General features: G+C 45.3%; 2 protein-coding genes across 2 annotated transcripts in view; both read left to right on the top strand.

Moving 5' to 3' along the window:
• The window catches only part of LOC139759791 (uncharacterized), a 193,423-nt gene extending 176,909 nt beyond the window's left edge, over positions 1-16,514 (top strand). The window contains exon 2 of the mRNA XM_071682256.1: positions 16,377-16,514. The gene's annotated coding sequence lies outside the window, so the exon portion shown is untranslated. The remainder of the gene's footprint in view (positions 1-16,376) is intronic.
• The window catches only part of LOC139759718 (dipeptidase 1-like), a 108,630-nt gene continuing 104,838 nt past the window's right edge, over positions 15,393-19,184 (top strand). The window contains exons 1-2 of the mRNA XM_071682114.1: positions 15,393-15,542; positions 16,377-16,539. Of these exons, the coding sequence (XP_071538215.1) occupies positions 15,393-15,542; positions 16,377-16,539 (313 nt within the window). The remainder of the gene's footprint in view (positions 15,543-16,376; positions 16,540-19,184) is intronic.

Here is a 19,184-nt window from a genome sequence, read left to right as displayed (position 1 = left end):
TGCACTGGAACTCTGCTTCAAAGGTCTCCCTTCGTAGCTGCTTCGAACCATGGGTTGTCGAAGAAGTGGAGGCGGTCTGTGTTCGTAGCTGCTTCGAACCATGGGTTGTCGAAGAAGTGGAGGCGGTCTGTGTTCGTAGCTGCTTCGAACCAGGGGTTGTCGAAGAAGTGGAGGAGGTCTGTGTTCGTAGCTGCTTCGAACCATGGGTTGTCGAAGAAGTGGAGGTGGTCTGTGTTCGTAGCTGCTTCGAACCAGGGGTTGTCGAAGAAGTGGAGGTGGTCTGTGTTCGTAGCTGCTTCGAACCAGGAGGGTGGTCGGGTCATGGTGAAGCAAAGGCGTTCGTTCCTACGACTTATGCTTTAGTCCAGGCCACACTAGCTCACCTGGATGGTTGTTTCCAGTCGTAAGTGGTCCAGATACCTGGAATTAATAAGGAGAATTAATCTCACTCGCCTGGAAGATTGCTTCACATTGTAGGTACGTCGCTGGAAATGAATATGGAGGAGTTATCTTCCTCCTGAAAGGTTGCCTCTTGTTACAAGTAACTGCTGTGTATAATCCTGCTCATGTGAAAGATTATTGTGTCTTCCTGGAAGTCACTGGAATGAGAGCGATCTTGCTCAAGAATAAGACCGCTTCTTCTTGCGAGCAACTGGAACGAGTAGTCTTGCTCCTGTAGATGAGTAGTCTTGCTCCTGTGGATGAGTAGTCTTGCTCCTGTGGATGAGTAAGTAGCCTTGCTCATTTGGATGAACAGTCTTTCTCTTGTGGATGAGTAGTCTTGCTCCTGTGGATGAGTAGTCTTGCTCCTGTGGATGAGTAAGTAGCCTTGCTCATTTGGATGAACAGTCTTTCTCTTGTGGATGAGTAGTCTTGCTCCATTGGGTGAACTCCCTGCCGTTGCAAATAATCGTAATGATCACTCCTGCTCGTTAGGAAGATCTTCCTCCAGCTTGTAACTTGGGAGGAGGAACAAGACGACGGAGAGGAGGTCAGTCTGCTGGACTCGGGGTGTAGGGAAGGTTCCAGGGAGCCTTCATACAGACCCTCCTGGGCCACAGTAATGGCTTCAGTCTTCCATTTACGACCGAATTTCCCCAGCAAAGAAAAAAAAAATATAAAGATTCCGCCCAAGCTGGGAGATGAAGAAGTGCCCTCCCTCCTCCCTTCGCCCAGTTTGGGAGTGTTCTTCATACCAGCGATCCCACAGTCTTTCTCATGACGCCGAATTTCCCAACTCATAACAGATGAGGCAGACAATTCATGCCTTAATCTTTCTCATACCAGTAGAGGTATGTTGCCTCACTAGGCAGTTATTAACAACCTGTTTCCTCAATCTAGAAGGTAAATGTAGTTAGAATCTTTTCCTCCTTCTCCTCTAAACTTGAGGTAAAGATTCTATATTCAGTTCGTCTGTGTTCCAGTGGTAATATAGATCTAACGAAAGTTAGATGGCCACTGGTGTGTGGGTGTGTTTCTCACTCCTGGAGCGGAACTGCTCTATCGTGAAACTGCTTCCTCAATTTAGTTGTGGAAATATGAATTCATCTTGTTTCCCAGTCTAGTTTCTCCCAAGTGGCGAGGAAATGCCCGGGAACTGTGAAGACTTTGAGAACAATAATATTCTTTTTTTCCAGTGGAGCAAAAGCTAATATCTCTCTCTCTCTCTCTCTCCCCTCGAAGGTAATTTCCAGGAGGCCAAATGTGAATCTCTCTCTCTCTCTCTCTCTCTCTCTCTCTCTCTCTCTCTCTCTCTCTCTCTCTCTATCTTGTCTGTCTCTTTCGTGATACAAGATGTCTCTCTCAGGATTTGGTCTCCCACTTGCAATGACACAGACAGACAGACATACGCACACGACGGAGGAGAAGGTAGTGGAGGGAGCTACATGAGCAGATGTGTATCTCTGCTTCTCAGTGATTTTCAATGATGAAGAATGTGTGGCCGCTGGGAGGGAGGGAAGGAGGGAGGGAGGGAGGGAGGGAGCGCCCGCCTCCGTCAGCGAATATAGAAGCGAGGCGGCGCCTCCCACCGTCTTGGGTCACGGATGTGAGGGATGGGGCATGCTGACCTGGCCTCCTGTGGGATATGCTGTCTGTTGTGGAAGGAGGTAGGATGCTGAGGGAGGGAGGGAGGTAGGATGCTCAGGGAGGGAGGGATGTTGAGGGAGGGAGGTAGGATGCTGAGGGAGGGAGGGAGGATGCTGAGGGAGGGAGGTAGGATGCTGAGGGATGGAGGGAGATGACCGGATATTTCAGTAGGGACTTATTGATTGTAGTAGAGGGAAGTGTGCCTCTCTCTCCCTCCCTCCCTCCCTCCCTCCCTCTCTCTCTCTCTCTCTCTCTCTCTCTCTCTCTCTCTCTCTCTCTCTCTCTCTTTCTCTTGCTCTTTTCCGTCCCCTCCACAGCGCACATCTCGCCCAATGGCACAGCCTCGATGACGAGAGGCCCACCACCCAACACAGTGCACTCCACCACACACACACACACACACACACACACACACACACCTCACAGTACACTCCACCACACACACACACACACACCTCACAGTACACTTCACACCACACACTTGCACACACACAGTGCACTCCACCACACACTCACACCTCACAGTGCACTCCACCACACACTCACACCTCACAATGCACTCCACCACACACTCACACCTCACAGTGCACTCCACCACACACACACACCTCACAGTGCACTCCACACCACACTCACACCTCACAGTGCACTCCACACCACACTCACACCTCACAGTGCACTCCACACCACACACTCACACCTCACAGTACACTCCACCACACACACTCACACCTCACAGTACACTCCACCACACACTCACACCTCACAGTGAACTCCACACCACACACTCACACCTCACAGTACACTCCACCACACACGCACACCTCACAGTACACTCCACCACACACACACACCTCACAGTGCACTCCACCACACACACACACCTCACAGTACACTCCACCACACACACACACCTCACAGTGCACTCCACCACACACACACACCTCACAGTACACTCCACCACACACACACCTCACAGTACACTCCACCACACACACTCCCACATAAAAGCCCAAACTGGTGAGAGCGTCGCCCAGCCTCGCTATAAAGAACACACGAACTCTCACAACTGCATGTAAACACAGTGCAAAACACGAGCTGCTCTTCCTTTTTTTTTTATTTTCTTTTTTTCCCACCCGAGACTGTGGCAAGGCGGGGGGTTTACGGCCGTAACGAAGAGTGCGAAGACTCGTCCTTATTACGTAATGGACGCTAGCTGTGTGTGTGTGTGTGTGTGTGTGTGTGTGTGTGTGTGTGTGTGTGAGAGAGAGAGAGAGAGAGAGAGAGAGAGAGAGAGAGAGAGAGAGAGAGAGAGAGAGAGAGAGAGAGAGAGAAATACTATATTCATACCACTCTACGGAAAGCTACAATCGACCTGGCTGCATACTGTGACACGTCTAGAACACGTTCTTCTGCCGTGCGCGTGGCTCAGTGACGTGCATAACATTATGACCTTTGACTTTGGAGGTCATGCATAACATGGTGACCTTTGAGCTTGAGGGTCATGCAGAACTTCTTGAATCCTTGGGAGGTCATGTATAACATGGTGACCTTTGATTCTGGGTGGGGTCATGCATAACATAGTGACCTTTGATTCTGGGGGGGGGGGTTTATGCATAACATTATGACCTTTGACCTTCGAGGTCATGCATCATAACCTCATACCTTACAACCTACCTTAAACTTAGAGATATGCCTCATATTTCACCTTGACCATGAGCTTCACAACCCACCATACCTCACACCCTACCAGTCACTTCACAGAACTCAGTACAACCCACCACGATCCCATGTCCAACCATGAGCTCACACAACCCACCATAATCTATACAAACACGTGTCTCATAACTCACCAGCGAACCTCACACGAGCTACCATAACCTTACACAACTCTCAAAAGCCTCACAACCAACCGTAGCCACGACTAACAACTCATCATAACCCCCGCACCATCCAACCTAACCTCACAAACCCACCACAACCTCATGAAACTCTCCAGACCTTCATAACTAACCACACCCTCACACAAGCTCTCCCATAACTTCATAAACAACCCATTTATCTCACACAACCCTCTCCATAGCCACACACACAACCCCCCCTACCCATTTGTCTCACACAACCCTCTCCATAGCCACACACACAATCCCCCCTATCCATTGATCTCATACATCCCTCCCATGATCTCACAACCCACCACAACTCACACACACACACACACACACACACACACACACACACACACACACACACACACACACACCTACCAAAGTCACCTAAACTAACTTCCGTAATCAAACTCCCCTCCATTAGCAACTTGCTAATTCTGAACTTTTCACGTAATTAAAAAAAAGAAGTTCAATCGCCTCCCATTTTTTGTTGCATCAAATCCGGTCATTTTACCTTCAAAATTACGAAGCGAATAATAATGATGATAATACCAGCAGTTCAACAGAAACTCTCTCCTCCTTGTGGAATATTATAATATAGATCTTCATAACACTTCCTTCTCTGATCTATATATATCTCTCTTTGACGTAAATCTAATGACAAACAATCTATCTCGTTGTAAACATGTGGGTAAACAATAATAAACAAAAGACAAGCCTTGATATACACGATATACATCTTCATAACACTCATTACTCTAATCTATATATCTCTCTTGGACGCAGATCTAGCGACAAACAATTTACTTTGCTGTAAACAAGTGGGACTCCAAAAGTCTCTTGGGTAAACAGTAGCAAACAACAAAGCCTTCATATCATACACGTCAATTATACATCAAGGAGATAATTAAATCTTAATTGTTTCTTTATAAAAGTGTTGTTGCTACGCACACCTTAGTGAGGAGAAACAATTACAGGTGAAAGCAAGCGACTTTGAGCCAAAACAACAACAGGTGTGCCAAGCAAACAAGAAGATTAAACAAGGCCTATAAAAAAAAAGGGGGCGCGGGAGATAAACAAAACACGACGCAAACAGAGCCAAACAACAGTTGTGACAGAGGAACAATAGACGAAAGAGAACCAGGAACAAGTGTGGGACACAGAAAACAAAAGACAGTAGAAACCTCAAAGTAACAAAAGAGGTTTTCTGTCCCAACGTATCACAGATGTTACCTCTGAGGGCTGTCTTATGGTGGTGACACCTGTGTGATCACACCTGTACACCGCCCTTACCTCTGCGAGGGAGGAAGGGAGGGAAGGAGGGAGCCGAAGGATGGGGGTTATGGTGTATGGATAGTGTTGGTGGTGGTGGTGGTGGTGGAGACACAACAAGCCTCCAACACCAACACTAACTACCATCACCACCACTCATCTCCAGCAACGAGCCTCCAACACCCCCGTCATCTACCATCTCCACCACCCACCTCCAGCAGCAATGATCCCTCACCAGTCCTCCAAGTTAGCCAGCGCGTTCGTGGGACATCCAGTTCAAGCGTTGCCATCTCCCTGGAAGAGAGCCTGGAAACCAGCCTTCCAGGCCACTGGTAGTTGAACGCAGTCCCCCACGTCCTGGAACACGCAGCTCACGCACACCCCACACACACACACACAGGATCGAACCAAGGCTCCGCGAAAATGAGTACATCACTCGCTGACCATCCAGCCAGGCTAAGAGAAGCCCAGTACTCAGGATCGAACCATGGCCCTGCAAACATGAAGAAGAAGAAGAAGAAGAAAGAAGAAGAAGAAGAAGAAGAAGAAGAAGAAGAAGAAGAAGAAGATGAAGAAGAAGAAGAAGAAGAAGAAGAAGAAGAAAAGAAGAAAAGGTGAAAAAGAAAAAGAAGAAGAAGAAGAGGAAGAAGAAAAAGAAGAAGAAAAAGAAGAAGAACAGAAAGAAGAAGCGGAAGAGAAGAAGAAGAAAAGAAGAAGAAAAGGTGAAGAAGAAGAAGTAGAAGAAGAAGAGAAGAAGACACGCACCGCATACACCACCCACGTATATCTCTTGTCCATAACCCACAACCCAGGATCGAACCCTGTCCCGTCCCCCACCATAGAGGCATCACAACGCCCTTCCCACTACACCATCGCTACCTTTTCTTTTCCCCCTTTCCCCCTTTAACCACCCCTCTACCCCCACCTTGAGGAGGAAGTCTGGCAGTGGCAGGCAATTACACCCTCCACTGCTGAAGTAAAGCAGTGGAAGAAGCAGAGAAAATTTTTTCCTCTTGCGAGTTCCTTCTGTTAGTTTGAGGGGGGGGTTGTGTGGAGGGGGGGTCTGCAGCTCGCGTTACACACTGGAGGTGGTGGTGTGTGGCACCTCGGGGAGGAGGGAACACTGTGGTGATGTGTGGCTCAACTGTGGTACTGTGTGACCACAGTGGTAGACGGGGAGATACATGTGCGACCCACCACAGTGGTAGACCAGGAGATAGATGTGCGACCCACCATAGTGGTAGACCAGGAGATGTACGACCCACCACAGTGGCAGACTAGGTGATAGATGTATGACCCACCACAGTGGTAGACCAGGAGATGTACGACCCACCACAGTGGCAGACTAGGTGATAGATGTATGACCCACCACAGTGGTAGACCAGGAGATGTACGACGCACCACAGTGGTAGATCAGGAGGGAGATGTACGACCCACCACAGTGGTAGACCAGGAGATGTACGACCCACCACAGTGGTAGACCAGATGTACGACGCACCACAGTGGTAGATCAGGAGGGAGATGTGCGACCCACCATAGTGGTAGACCAGGAGATGTATGACCCACCACAGTGACAGACTAGGTGATAGATGTATGATCCACCACAGTGGCGGACCAGGAGATGTACGACCCACCACAGTGGCAGACCAGGAGATGTATAACCCACCACAGTGTCTTGTTTACAAATAATCATTAGATAATCTAATATCTAATTATCATTATTTGATGAAATATCTATATCTATGCAATATCTATATTTTATGAAATATTTATATTCATGCAATATCTATAAAAAAAGAGAAAGAAAAAATGACAGTCCGACATCCGGTGTCGCATAATTATCAGGAAAAGTTTCCAAATGTCTGTTAATTATGCTAATTATGTTAATTATCAGAACATGAACTGCCGTAATGACTTAACTTTAAACACAATACTAGAGTTAAATCATTTATTTGTGGCTCTGCATTTATCGACCAGTTATAATTACTTCTAAATGAAGTAAGTATATCAGTTTACCTCTGTTTGGTTTACCTAGTTAATGGCAGAGTCTGGATATCATTCTTAGATTATGAGTTTACACCGTCCTTCAACCTTGGGTTTACATGGCGCTTCAATCCTAGACAGTTTACCTAATGCAGTGTGTGTGTGTGTGTGTGTGTGTGTGTGTGTGTGTGTGTGTGTGTGTGTGTGTGTGTGTGTGTGTTCCACAACACCTAGGCCATTCAGAGTTTACACAAAACTACGCCAAGATGAAGAGGAAAGTATTTGTGGGAGTTTACACAACACCAACTCAAGGAGTTTACTCAACACCACCACGGAGATGATAGTATCTTTAAGAGTTTACGTAACACTAACTCGCAGGAGATCGGACATTTAGTTTACGCAACATTAGCGCAAAGAAGTCAACACAAAATCAACTCGAGGAAGTTAGTATCCTGACGAGTTTACACAAGAACGATAGGAGAGTATCATTGTGACTTTACATACATTGAGAAAGATAGTGCCACGGTGAGGAAGGATGGTATACCATCGTGCTCAAGGGTCGTATACCGTCGTGCTCAAGGGTCGTATACCGTCGTGCTCAAGGGTCGTATACCGTCGTGCTCAAGGGTCGTATACCTGAGAACCTGTGGACGGTAGACCCACTCACACCTCATGAAACGTGGGACAAAAACGAGTCTGTTCCCTCATAATGTTTATGAACCACTACATCAGGGACTTCAGGAGGCTCGTCTGTGGTCCGAAACTGGCGGGTCTGTTGATGGTCCCATGGGACGTGTCGGGGGGGGGGGGGGGGGGACTGGAGGAAAAAGGAAAAGGGGTTTGTCACGAAATACTTATGAGAAGGGAAATGGTAGGTTAGGTTAAGTTAGATAAGGGTTATCAAGAGGAGATAAGGATTATGAAGGAGAGATGAGATCACGAGCGAGCGGAAGGGAGAGATAAAGAGGAAGTAGACAAATAGATAAGAATGAATGATAAGGGAAAGGTAGGGTTATCAAGGAGAGATAAGGGTTATCAAGGAGAGATAAGATATGATCGAGCAGAAGAGGAAGATAAAGAGGAAGTAAATAGATAAATGTGAATGGATTTACAAAGGAGGAAGGAAAGAGGAATTAAAGATAAAAAAAATAAGATTGTGTTTGCTCACACACACACACACACACGTCATAAATCGACAGTGCAAGTAAACACCTGCAGGTCCCGCCTCATAGCATAGACAACCCTAAAAAAAATATTCCTTTTTCCACTCGAGCTGAGGGAGAGAGAGAGAGAGAGAGAGAGAGAGAGAGAGAGAGAGAGAGAGAGAGAGAGAGAGAGAGAGAGAGAGAGATAAACCCGATTCCAGATTCTCAAGTGTCCAAGGCTTAATCACGTAGTGTACATACGTATCACTTGCTAATCAAATAATGATATGCATGAAATATACTTTCATATACAACAGAGCGTTAACAGGAGATCCGTATCGGAAACAGAATGAACAACTGTTATTTCCCCTCTCAAGTTTCCGAGATCAACCACAAAAGGATTATGTACATAAAAGCGTTTATCATCTTATCTTTTTTCCATTGTGATCCTCTGTCTGTTAAGTTTTGCTATGATATTCATTAGATAATATGAATATTGTAAATTCTGTGCGAACGTGAATGAGTTTTCATGCGTTCAATGAGGAATACGATGGCATATATTAGTACATTCTCGTAATACGTCATTCGTAGAGTGGGTTGGTCTGGTTTATCCTCACAATACGTTGCTTGTGTGGTGAGTCAGCTGATATGGACGTGTACATGGACAGATGTACGTGGATGCGTACATGGAAAGATGTACGAGGATGTGTACATGGAGAGAGATGTACGTAGATGTGTACATGGAGAGATGTACGTGGATGTGTACATGGAAAGATGTACGAGGATGTGTACATGGAGAGATGTACGTGGATGTGTACTTGGACAGATGTACGTGGGTTGTATATTGGTAATGAGTATGTCTTCAGTGACTCTGTGGTGTGAATGGAACTGACTGGAGCAAATGGAAATGGAATGAAATCACATCACATTAACAGCACAAATATGTAATAATCATCACGTATTTGATTCCCCAAATGAGGCTATTCAGTCACAATATAGAAATTAATCTATCACTCGGAATGATCAGAAAATAAATAAATATCAGCCCCATTCATTCGTGATATATATATATATATATATATATATATATATATATATATATATATATATATATATATATATATATATATATATATATCCCTGGGGATAGGGGAGAAAGAATACTTCCCACGTATTCCCTGCGTGTCGTAGAAGGCGACTAAAAGGGGAGGGAGTGGGTGGCTGGAAATCCTCCCCTCTCGTTTTTTTTTTTTTAATTTTCCAAAAGAAGGAACAGAGAATTGGGCCAGGTGAGGGTATTCCCTCAAAGGCCCAGTCCTCTGTTCTTAACGCTACCTCGCTAATGCGGGAAATGGCGAATAGTTTGAAAGAAAAGAAAAAAAAAAAAAAATATATATATATATATATATATATATATATATATATATATATATATATATATATATATATATATATGTGTGTATCGAGGATGTAAGGCATGTGTACGTGTAGGAAGAGAGGAAAGTGATTGGTTCTCAGTGAATGTAGGTTTGCGGCAGGGGTGTGTGATGTTTCCATGGTTGTTTAATTTGTTTATGGATGGGGTTGTTAGGGAGGTGAATGCAAGAGTTTTGGAAAGAGGGGCAAGTATGAAGTCTGTTGGGGATGAGACAGCTTGGGAAGTGAGTCAGTTGTTGTTCGCTGATGATACAGCGCTGGTGGCTGATTCATGTGAGAAACTGCAGAAGCTGGTGACTGAGTTTGGTAAAGTGTGTGAAAGAAGAAAGTTAAGAGTAAATTTGAATAAGAGCAAGGTTATTAGGTACAGTAGGGTTGAGGGTCAAGTCAGTTGGGAGGTAAGTTGGAATGGAGAAACACTGGAGGAAGTAAAGTGTTTTAGATATCTGGGAGTAGATCTGGCAGCGGATGGAACCATGGAAGCGGAAGTGAATCATAGGGTGGGGGAGGGGGCGAAAATCCTGGGAGCCTTGAAGAATGTTTGGAAGTCGAGAACATTATCTCGGAAAGCAAAAATGGGTATGTTTGAAGGAATAGTGGTTCCAACAATGTTGTATGGTTGCGAGGCGTGGGCTATGGATAGAGTTGTGCGTAGGAGGGTGGATGTGCTGGAAATGAGATGTTTGAGGACAATGTGTGGTGTGAGGTGGTTTGATCGAGTAAGTAACGTAAGGGTAAGAGAGATGTGTGGAAATAAAAAGAGCGTGGTTGAGAGAGCAGAAGAGGGTGTTTTGAAATGGTTTGGGCACATGGAGAGAATGAGTGAGGAAAGATTGACCAAGAGGATATATGTGTCGGAGGTGGAGGGAACGAGGAGAAGTGGGAGACCAAATTGGAGGTGGGAAGATGGAGTGAAAAAGATTTTGTGTGATCGGGGCCTGAACATGCAGCTGGGTGAAAGGAGGGCAAGGAATAGAGTGAATTGGATCGATGTGGTATACCGGGGTTGACGTGCTGTCAGTGGATTGAATCAAGGCATGTGAAGCGTCTGGGGTAAACCATGGAAAGCTGTGTAGGTATGTATATTTGCGTGTGTGGACGTGTATGTATATACATGTGTGTGGGGGTGGGTTGGGCCATTTCTTTCGTCTGTTTCCTTGCGCTACCTCGCAAACGCGGGAGACAGCGACAAAGCAAAAAAAAAAAATAAAAAAAAAATATATATATATATATATATCATGAGAGAGCTTGAGAAATGAGTCAGTTGTTGTTTGCTGATGATACAGCGCTGGTGGCTGATTCGGGTGAGAAACTGCAGAAGCTGGTGACTGAGTTTGGTAAAGTGTGTGAAACAAGAAAGCTGAGAGTAAGTGTGAATAAGAGCAAGGTTATTAGGTACAGTAGGGTTGAGGGACAAGTCAATTGGGAGGTAAGTTTGAATGGAGAAAAACTGGAGGAAGTGAAGAGTTTTAGATATCTGGCAGCGGATGGAACCATGGAAGTGGAAGTGTCACAGGGTGGGGGAGGGGGCGAAAGTGCTGGGAGCGTTGAAAAATGTGTGGAAGGCGAGAACATTATCTCGGAAAGCAAAAATGGGTATGTTTGAAGGAAAAGTGGTTTCAACAATATTATGTGGATGCGAGGCGTGGGCTATAGATAGAGTTGTGCGGAGGAGAGTAGATGTGCTGGAAATGAGATGTTTGAGGAGAATATGTGGTGTGAGGTGATTTGATTGAGTAAGTAATGAAAAAGTAAGAGAGATATGTGGTAATAAAAAGAGTGTGGTTGAGAGACCAGAGGAGGGAGTTTTGAAATGGTTTGGTCACATGGAGAGAATGAGTGAGGAAAGATTGACAAAGAGGATATATATGTCAGAGGTGGAGGGAACGAGAAGTGGGAGACCAAATTGGAGGTGGAAAGGTGGAGTGAAAAAGATTTTGAGCGATCGGGGCCTGAACATGCAGAGGGTTGAAAGGTGTGCAAGGAATAGAGTGAATTTGAACGATGTGGTATACCGGGGTCGACGTGCTGTCAATGGATTGAACTAGGGCATGTGAAGCGTCTGGGGTAAACCATGGAAAGTTTTCTGGGGCCTGGATATGCAAAGGGAGCTGTGGTTTCGGTACATTATACATGACAGCTAGAGACTGAGTGTGAACGAATGTGGCCTTTGTTGTCTTTTCCTAGCGCTACCTCGCGCGCATGCCGGGGGAAGGGGCTGTCATTTCATGTGTGGCTAGGTGGCGACGGAAATGAATAAAGGCAGCAAGTATGAATTGTGTACATGTGTATATATGTATATGTCTGTGTATGTATATAGTATATGCATACGTTGAAATGTATAGGTATGTATATGTGCGTGTGTGGACGTGTATATACATGTGTATGTGGGTGGGTTGGGCCATTCGTCTGTTTCCTTGCGGTACCTCGCTAACGCGGGAGACAGCGACAAAGTATAATAAATAGATATATAAATGGATAATTAATATATATATATATACATATTCCTTTATAGCAAGAATATTGGTCGTGCTGACCCCCACACGTAAGACGAAATTATTGGGAAATAATTCTGATAAGGGGCTATTCCCGAGCAGACGTCGGCACACAGGGGCAGAAACTGATAAGAAATCTATCGTTTTATTATATAAATCGAGGCTCAGGATTCTGCCACTGACATAAACTGGAGTAAAGGACTGTCGGTCGGTTGGTCGGTAGGTAAGTAGGTCGATCACTGGCTATAAGAACGTCGAAAACCGGTTCAGTGATGGTTGGTCGGGACGGGGAGCCGGTCCAGTGGTGGTTGATTGGGACGGGGAGCCGGTCCAGTGATGATTGGTCGGTACGGGGAGCCGGTTCAGTGGTGGTTGGTCGGGGGAAGACAGGGAAGCGGTTCAGGTAATCGTCCAAGAAACTGGACCAGGGGGAATGAACCACTCTCCACATCCCCTCCCAAGTGACTTCAACCACCCAGTCCACTTCAGGAGTAAACACTTCTCGTTTCCTCTCCTACCTCTCTCTCTCTCTCTCTCTCTCTCTCTCTCTCTCTCCCGAATTAATTCAGACAGTCTGTACACTTCAGGGATGAACCTCCTCTCTCTCCTCACCCTCATCCACCCCCCCAACAGTCAGCTGAAACAGTCTGGTCCCCCACTCAGAGACCTGTCACATCACACATCCTGAACATTTTCCCTAAATTCTGGGTGCTTCAATGTTGACGTTTCGGTCTATGCTAATTCATCAGGCGAGACCATCGACCATATACTTTCACACACACACACACACACACACACACACACACACACACACACACACACACACACACACACACAGCAGAGAGGTCTTCGCCCTCCTACACAACACCTCCTACATCACATATTACACAGCCAATTACCATAAAAGACCCTCGTTTAAATTGACCAGCCTTCAACCATTTACTCCCTACATATCTTGGATCATCTCTTCTCCTCAAACTTCCAACCATCCAGCCATGCTTATCTTCATCACTATCATCTACCATTACAATCTCCATAATATCTAATGCCTTCTGCACAGATAGTCTATTTCTCTCGCGTCTTCGTTCATTAACTATAGCCCAAAATGGAACTATGTCATTATAGTCCGTTCATATACACTGCTCGTAATTCCTTGCCGCCTATCAAGTCCAAATAAAGCTAAGGTCTCACATTAAGCTAGAGTCGGAACAAGCGCTTCATTATGCAGATTTAATACGAACTATATAACTACGTTGTTACTGATTACTACAGCTGTTAGGGCGTTTCTAGGACTTCTCAAATGACCCCCTCTCTCAGCTTCAACTTTAACAGTACTATCATTACCAACTATCATTCCGAAATACCTTTGAATACCTAACTACCCGAACACGAGAGCACGACCCTTGAACACGAGGGTACGACCCTTGTGCATGAGGGTACGACCCTTGAACACGAAGGTACGACCATTGAGCACGACGGTATATGACCCTTAAGCACGACGGTGTACGACCCTTGAGCACGACGGTATACGACCCTTGAGCACGACGGTATACGACCCTTGAGCACGACGGTGTACGACCCTTGAGCACAACGGTATACGACCCTTGAGTACGACGGTGTACGATCCTTGAGCACGAGGGTATACGACCCTCTGCGTGTGATGACGTGACCTTTCATCCGATCCTTTTAAGGTCGAGGTCAAAGGCGAGGTCATCCACGTCAAGGGTCATCCATGCCGTGTTCAAAGGATTGATCAACAGCAGATATTGCACTCCCCTGACCCATCTCTCTCTCTCTCACACAGACAAGAACTTTGGGGGGGTCGGGTCGTATTCGCAATTACTTTCAAGATCCTCGTCCCCCGCACATCAAAGTGACCTACCATTGTATTGAGTTGTCCAAAAAAAAAAGGGGAAGATGAAAAATAAAAAAAAGAGTTACCGCTGTTACAGAGAAATAGACTAAGGGGAAGAAAAAAACCCCCCCAGAAAATGATTTCGTCTCTTATTTCAAGGGCCATTCAATTCTGGTCGGCTGGAATTGGAAATTGAAATAAAAAAGAAAAAAAAACACTCATTTATCACCATTTTTCTCCCCCAAGGGGGCGAGGGAAGGAGGGACGCGGGGGACTTGAACAGGGGGGGGGGGGGAGGCATCAGGGCCCGGATGGTGGAGGAGGATGAGCGGCCAGTGTAGCTCTACCGTGTTGATCACCGTGGGTGAACTGTGGGGCCAGATACCCGTGCCAAGGGGGATTCGAACTCATGCGGGCCCAGCACCTGGGTGGGTGGTTGGGTACATGAATATGTGTATCACGCTCAATACCGTTGCCCACTACACCACGGGAGCCCCAGAATGATACTAATAGTAATATTCATACTGTCCTCTATATCAATAGGATCAATATAGCGACATAACACTTTGTCTAAAGCATGTATCTACACACACACACACACACACACACACACACACACACACACACACACACCTATAGATATTCATGAGATATTGTTAATATTCTCCCAGATAAGTAATGATGAATATACCACACTTACACGCGTATGATAACACTTGCGTCTCAAAACGTCGGTGTACTTAAATACGACGTGTTGAGAGAGAGAGAGAGAGAGAGAGAGAGAGAGAGAGAGAGAGAGAGAGAGAGAGAGAGAGAGAGAGAGAGAGAGAGAGAGCAGAGGCGACCACTTTTCGTGTACCCAAAGCCTCTGATCACTGGTCGTAAACACCAACCCGACACCAACTTTAGCGACAGATGTTTGGGGAGTTTCCCGAAGACTGTGGTGGGCGGGTGGGTGGGTTGGTAAGTGGGTGGGTGGGTGGGTGGGTAGGTGGGTTGGTGGGTGGGTGGGTGGCACCGCCTGGAAACCTGACATTAAATCCGTTCTCAAGTTACACCAGTCGACGACAGTAGAGGCAAAAGGCCGAATTGTCCATTAGTTATTGATGATTCACACCCAACTGGTCTCCTCAACCACGACGCGGGAGTGGGATGAGTTTAGAAAGAATTACTTTACAGATTATCTTGACTCTAAGATGGTATTAATGTAATTTATGGATGGATGAAGATGGCAGCAGAGGAGCAAAAGCTGGAACTGAATTTGAAGATGGAGTACCACAGAGGCACGTTTGAAACGGAGGCACCACATCAACAAATTAACGCTAAAACATCTCAGGCAGTAATTTCCTTTAACCACCACACAGAACAGCGGCCCCCAGTTAGACATTAATGCAGACTAGAGATATGCAAAGCGGGTGTAACGCGCTCACACACACACACACACACACACACACACACACACACACACACACACACACACATATACACACACACACACATATACACACACACACACACACACACACACACACACACACACACACACACACACACACACATCTGGTATAAGCTAGGGCGTATGTGTGTGTGTGTGTGTGTGTGTGTGTGTGTGTGTGTGTGTGTGTATACTTGAAGGTAAAGACATGGTACGTATATACATATACAAGGTTGAGAGACGGGGGCAATACGAGTGTAATGCTCCTGCTCCCATTAACACACAAATGGTAATCACATACATACACGTGCCACCTACTGGGACAATAGACCTCTTAAAACCATTGTTTAGGCATGCAGACCATCTTGTTCCTTGGTGGCCCATGCATTCCATTACCAAGTCATGCATACCAAGCGGTGGTAACCAAGGCATATGGGAACATCAAAGCTTCAGGTGGGTGAAGCGATGAATGAGTCTGTCTCTATGTAACCAGATTTTTGGCTCTGAAACCTTCCTGTAACAGTATGGATGTGTGGCATCTTATAAACACTTCCAGGTGTTGCAAAGTCCCCACCAGCAATTTCCTTCACACCTGCTGTTGTTAGAGTTGCAGTGGATGGAGTTGAATGATAACAATCCAAGTTAGTTTTCTATCCTCATGATTTCCAAGCCTTGATGAGTTACTTTATCAATATGTCATTTGTTCTATGTCATTACTAATGAACAGTGAGATGACCCTGTGTTTCTATGTCTCGTCTCTTCCTCCTCCACACACAGAGTCTGGTGGAGGGCTGCCCTGCTGTGTCGCACATCTCTAGAAGCCACAGCAGCTGTAGCGCGGACACCTGCCGCCACGATCCCTCCACCGTCTACACCCAGCTCTCCTACCTCGACTCCCCGAGATCGAACTCTTCCAACGGATTCGCCACCAGAAGAAAAGGTGAGGCGGATCCCCAGGGGGGGTTGTCTCCCCTCTCTCTCTCTCTTTCTCTCTCTCTCTCTCTCTCTCTCTCTCTCTCTCTCTCTCTCTCTCTCTAGCTATGGCACAAGAACCACCCCTCCCCATTTTATCCATATCTTAAAGAAATGGGTGTAATATTATGCTACGAAATCCGACAGAAATAACAAAGAGACCCGCTGACAGGCGTACCTCAAGGTCATACTCGGGGACCATTCTGGTTTCGTCTTTTCTCCATGGGAGGGAAACCTACTGATTTTACTTTTTCTCTTCTTGTTATTCATTCTCTCTTCCACCAAGTTACTGATCCTGGTTTAGTGAAAGGGTGTTTGACCTGACCCATCAGGGTCAAGTCAGTAGCCAGTAGTGCTCACGGCGTCGTGAAATATCAGATGTACTGAAGATGAGGGTGTAGCGCGGATGACAGTGATGCGGTACAGATGATGGTGTAGTGAAGATGAGGATGTATCGCGGATGACGATGATGCGGTGTAGATGATGGTGTAGTGAAGATGGCTGGGGTCAGAGCAAAGCGAAGCTGCGCCCGTCGAGGGCAAAGTGAATTTACGTCCCCTGAAGGTGTAGTGAAGATGAGGTTTCGTGGCTTCTCACGCCGTAGTGAAGATAATGGCGAGTGATAGTTCTGAGGGAGACGAACCACCGCGTTCAATTACGAAACGTTTCCTTTCTCCCCGTGTGCGACCGACCAAATGAACCCAGATGATGTAATCGTACAGCACCCGCAGTGAAGAAAGTACTCACAAATTCATTCCCAAGACGCTGAACATTTGCATATCGCAATGGAGGCTCAGCTAAAGAAAAAAATTCTGTGATCGGACTGGTTAATTGAATTGATTCTGAAGAAGACATGTTCTCTCGTGAGGAATCTATGGTCCCATATGACATCGATCAAAGTGAATATAGAAACAAACAAGAACTAAAGACATTGACTGAAAAAAAAACTGATGTTTCGTTTTGACTTCATGTTTTCCATGCTATGACTTCATGTATTACAAACTCTGACTTCATGTATTAAAAGCTCTGACTTCATGTATTAAAAGCTCTGACTTCATGTATTAAAAGCTCTGACTTCATGTATTAAAAGCTCTGACTTCATGTATTACAAGTTCTGACTTCATGTATTAAAAGCTCTGACTTCATGTATTACAAACTCTGACCATGTATTACAAACTCTGACTTCATGTATTACAAACTCTGACTTCATGTATTACAGGTTTTAATCCTTCATTCATTACGACCGCCCCTAAGTCTAGTATTAACCAGTCGGGATACGAGTTTGATACCAAATTAACCAATTTATCATAAACACGAGTTTGATACCAAATTAACCAATTTATCATAAACACGAGTTTGATACCAAATTAACCAATTTGTCATAAACACGAGTTTGATACCAAATTAACCAATTTATCATAAACACGAGTTTGATACCAAATTAACCAATTTGTCATAAACACGAGTTTGATATCAGATTAACCAATTTATCATAAACCCTAAACATTCGCTCTCAATTCGGTCGATTTGCTTTGCATATCCTAGGCTCGCTAGGACCATCTTGGGAAACTGATTTACGAAAAAGTGTATATCACTGTCTTCCCCCTTACGTCCTACATCATTAATTTCCTTATCTTTAAGATTCAATTAGAACATCCACTGTTTGAAGGCAAGCTAAAACATGGAGCAATTATCAAGGCTCAGTCTCATTAATCCTCACAGACACTTGTCCCTCATTAATCACTGACCTTTGTTCACTAATCCCTCATTATAGTTCCGCCACACTTGTCGTAATGGGTTGTTAATACCCACGTCACAAGGATCATTAGAAATATATATATATATATATATATATATATATATATATATATATATATATATATATATATATATATATATATATATATATTCATTATTTATTTTGCTTTGTCGCTGTCACCCGCGTTTGCGAGGTAGCGCAAGGAAACAGACGAAAGAAATGGCCCAACCCACCCCCATACATATGTATATACATACACGTCCACACACGCAAATATACATACCTATACATCTCAATGTACACATATATATATACACACACAGACACATACATATATACCCATGCACACAATACACACTGTCTGCCTTTATTCATCTCCATCGCCACCTCGCCACACATGGAATACCATCCCCCTCCCCCCTCATGTGTGCGAGGTAGCGCTAGGAAAAGACAACAAAGGCCCCATTCGGTCACACTCAGTCTCTAGCTGTCATGCAATAATGCCCGAAACCACAGCTCCCTTTCCACATCCAGGCCCCACACAACTTTCCATGGTTTACCCCAGACGCTTCACATGCCCTGATTCAATCCACTGACAGCACGTCAACCCCGGTATACCACATCGATCCAATTCACTCTATTCCTTGCCCGCCTTTCACCCTCCTGCATGTTCAGGTCCCGAATCACTCAAAATCTTTTTCACTACATCTTTCCACCTCCAATTTGGTCTCCCACTTCTCCTCGTTCCCTTCACCTCCGACACATATATCCTCTTGGTCAATCTTTCCTCACTCATTCTCTCCATGTGCCCAAACCATTTCAAAACACCCTCTATTTCCACACATCTCTCTTAC

Source organism: Panulirus ornatus, chromosome 34 (assembly GCF_036320965.1).
Source record: "Panulirus ornatus isolate Po-2019 chromosome 34, ASM3632096v1, whole genome shotgun sequence".
NCBI lineage: Eukaryota > Metazoa > Arthropoda > Malacostraca > Decapoda > Palinuridae > Panulirus > Panulirus ornatus.
This window is presented reverse-complemented; position numbering and strand designations above follow the sequence as displayed.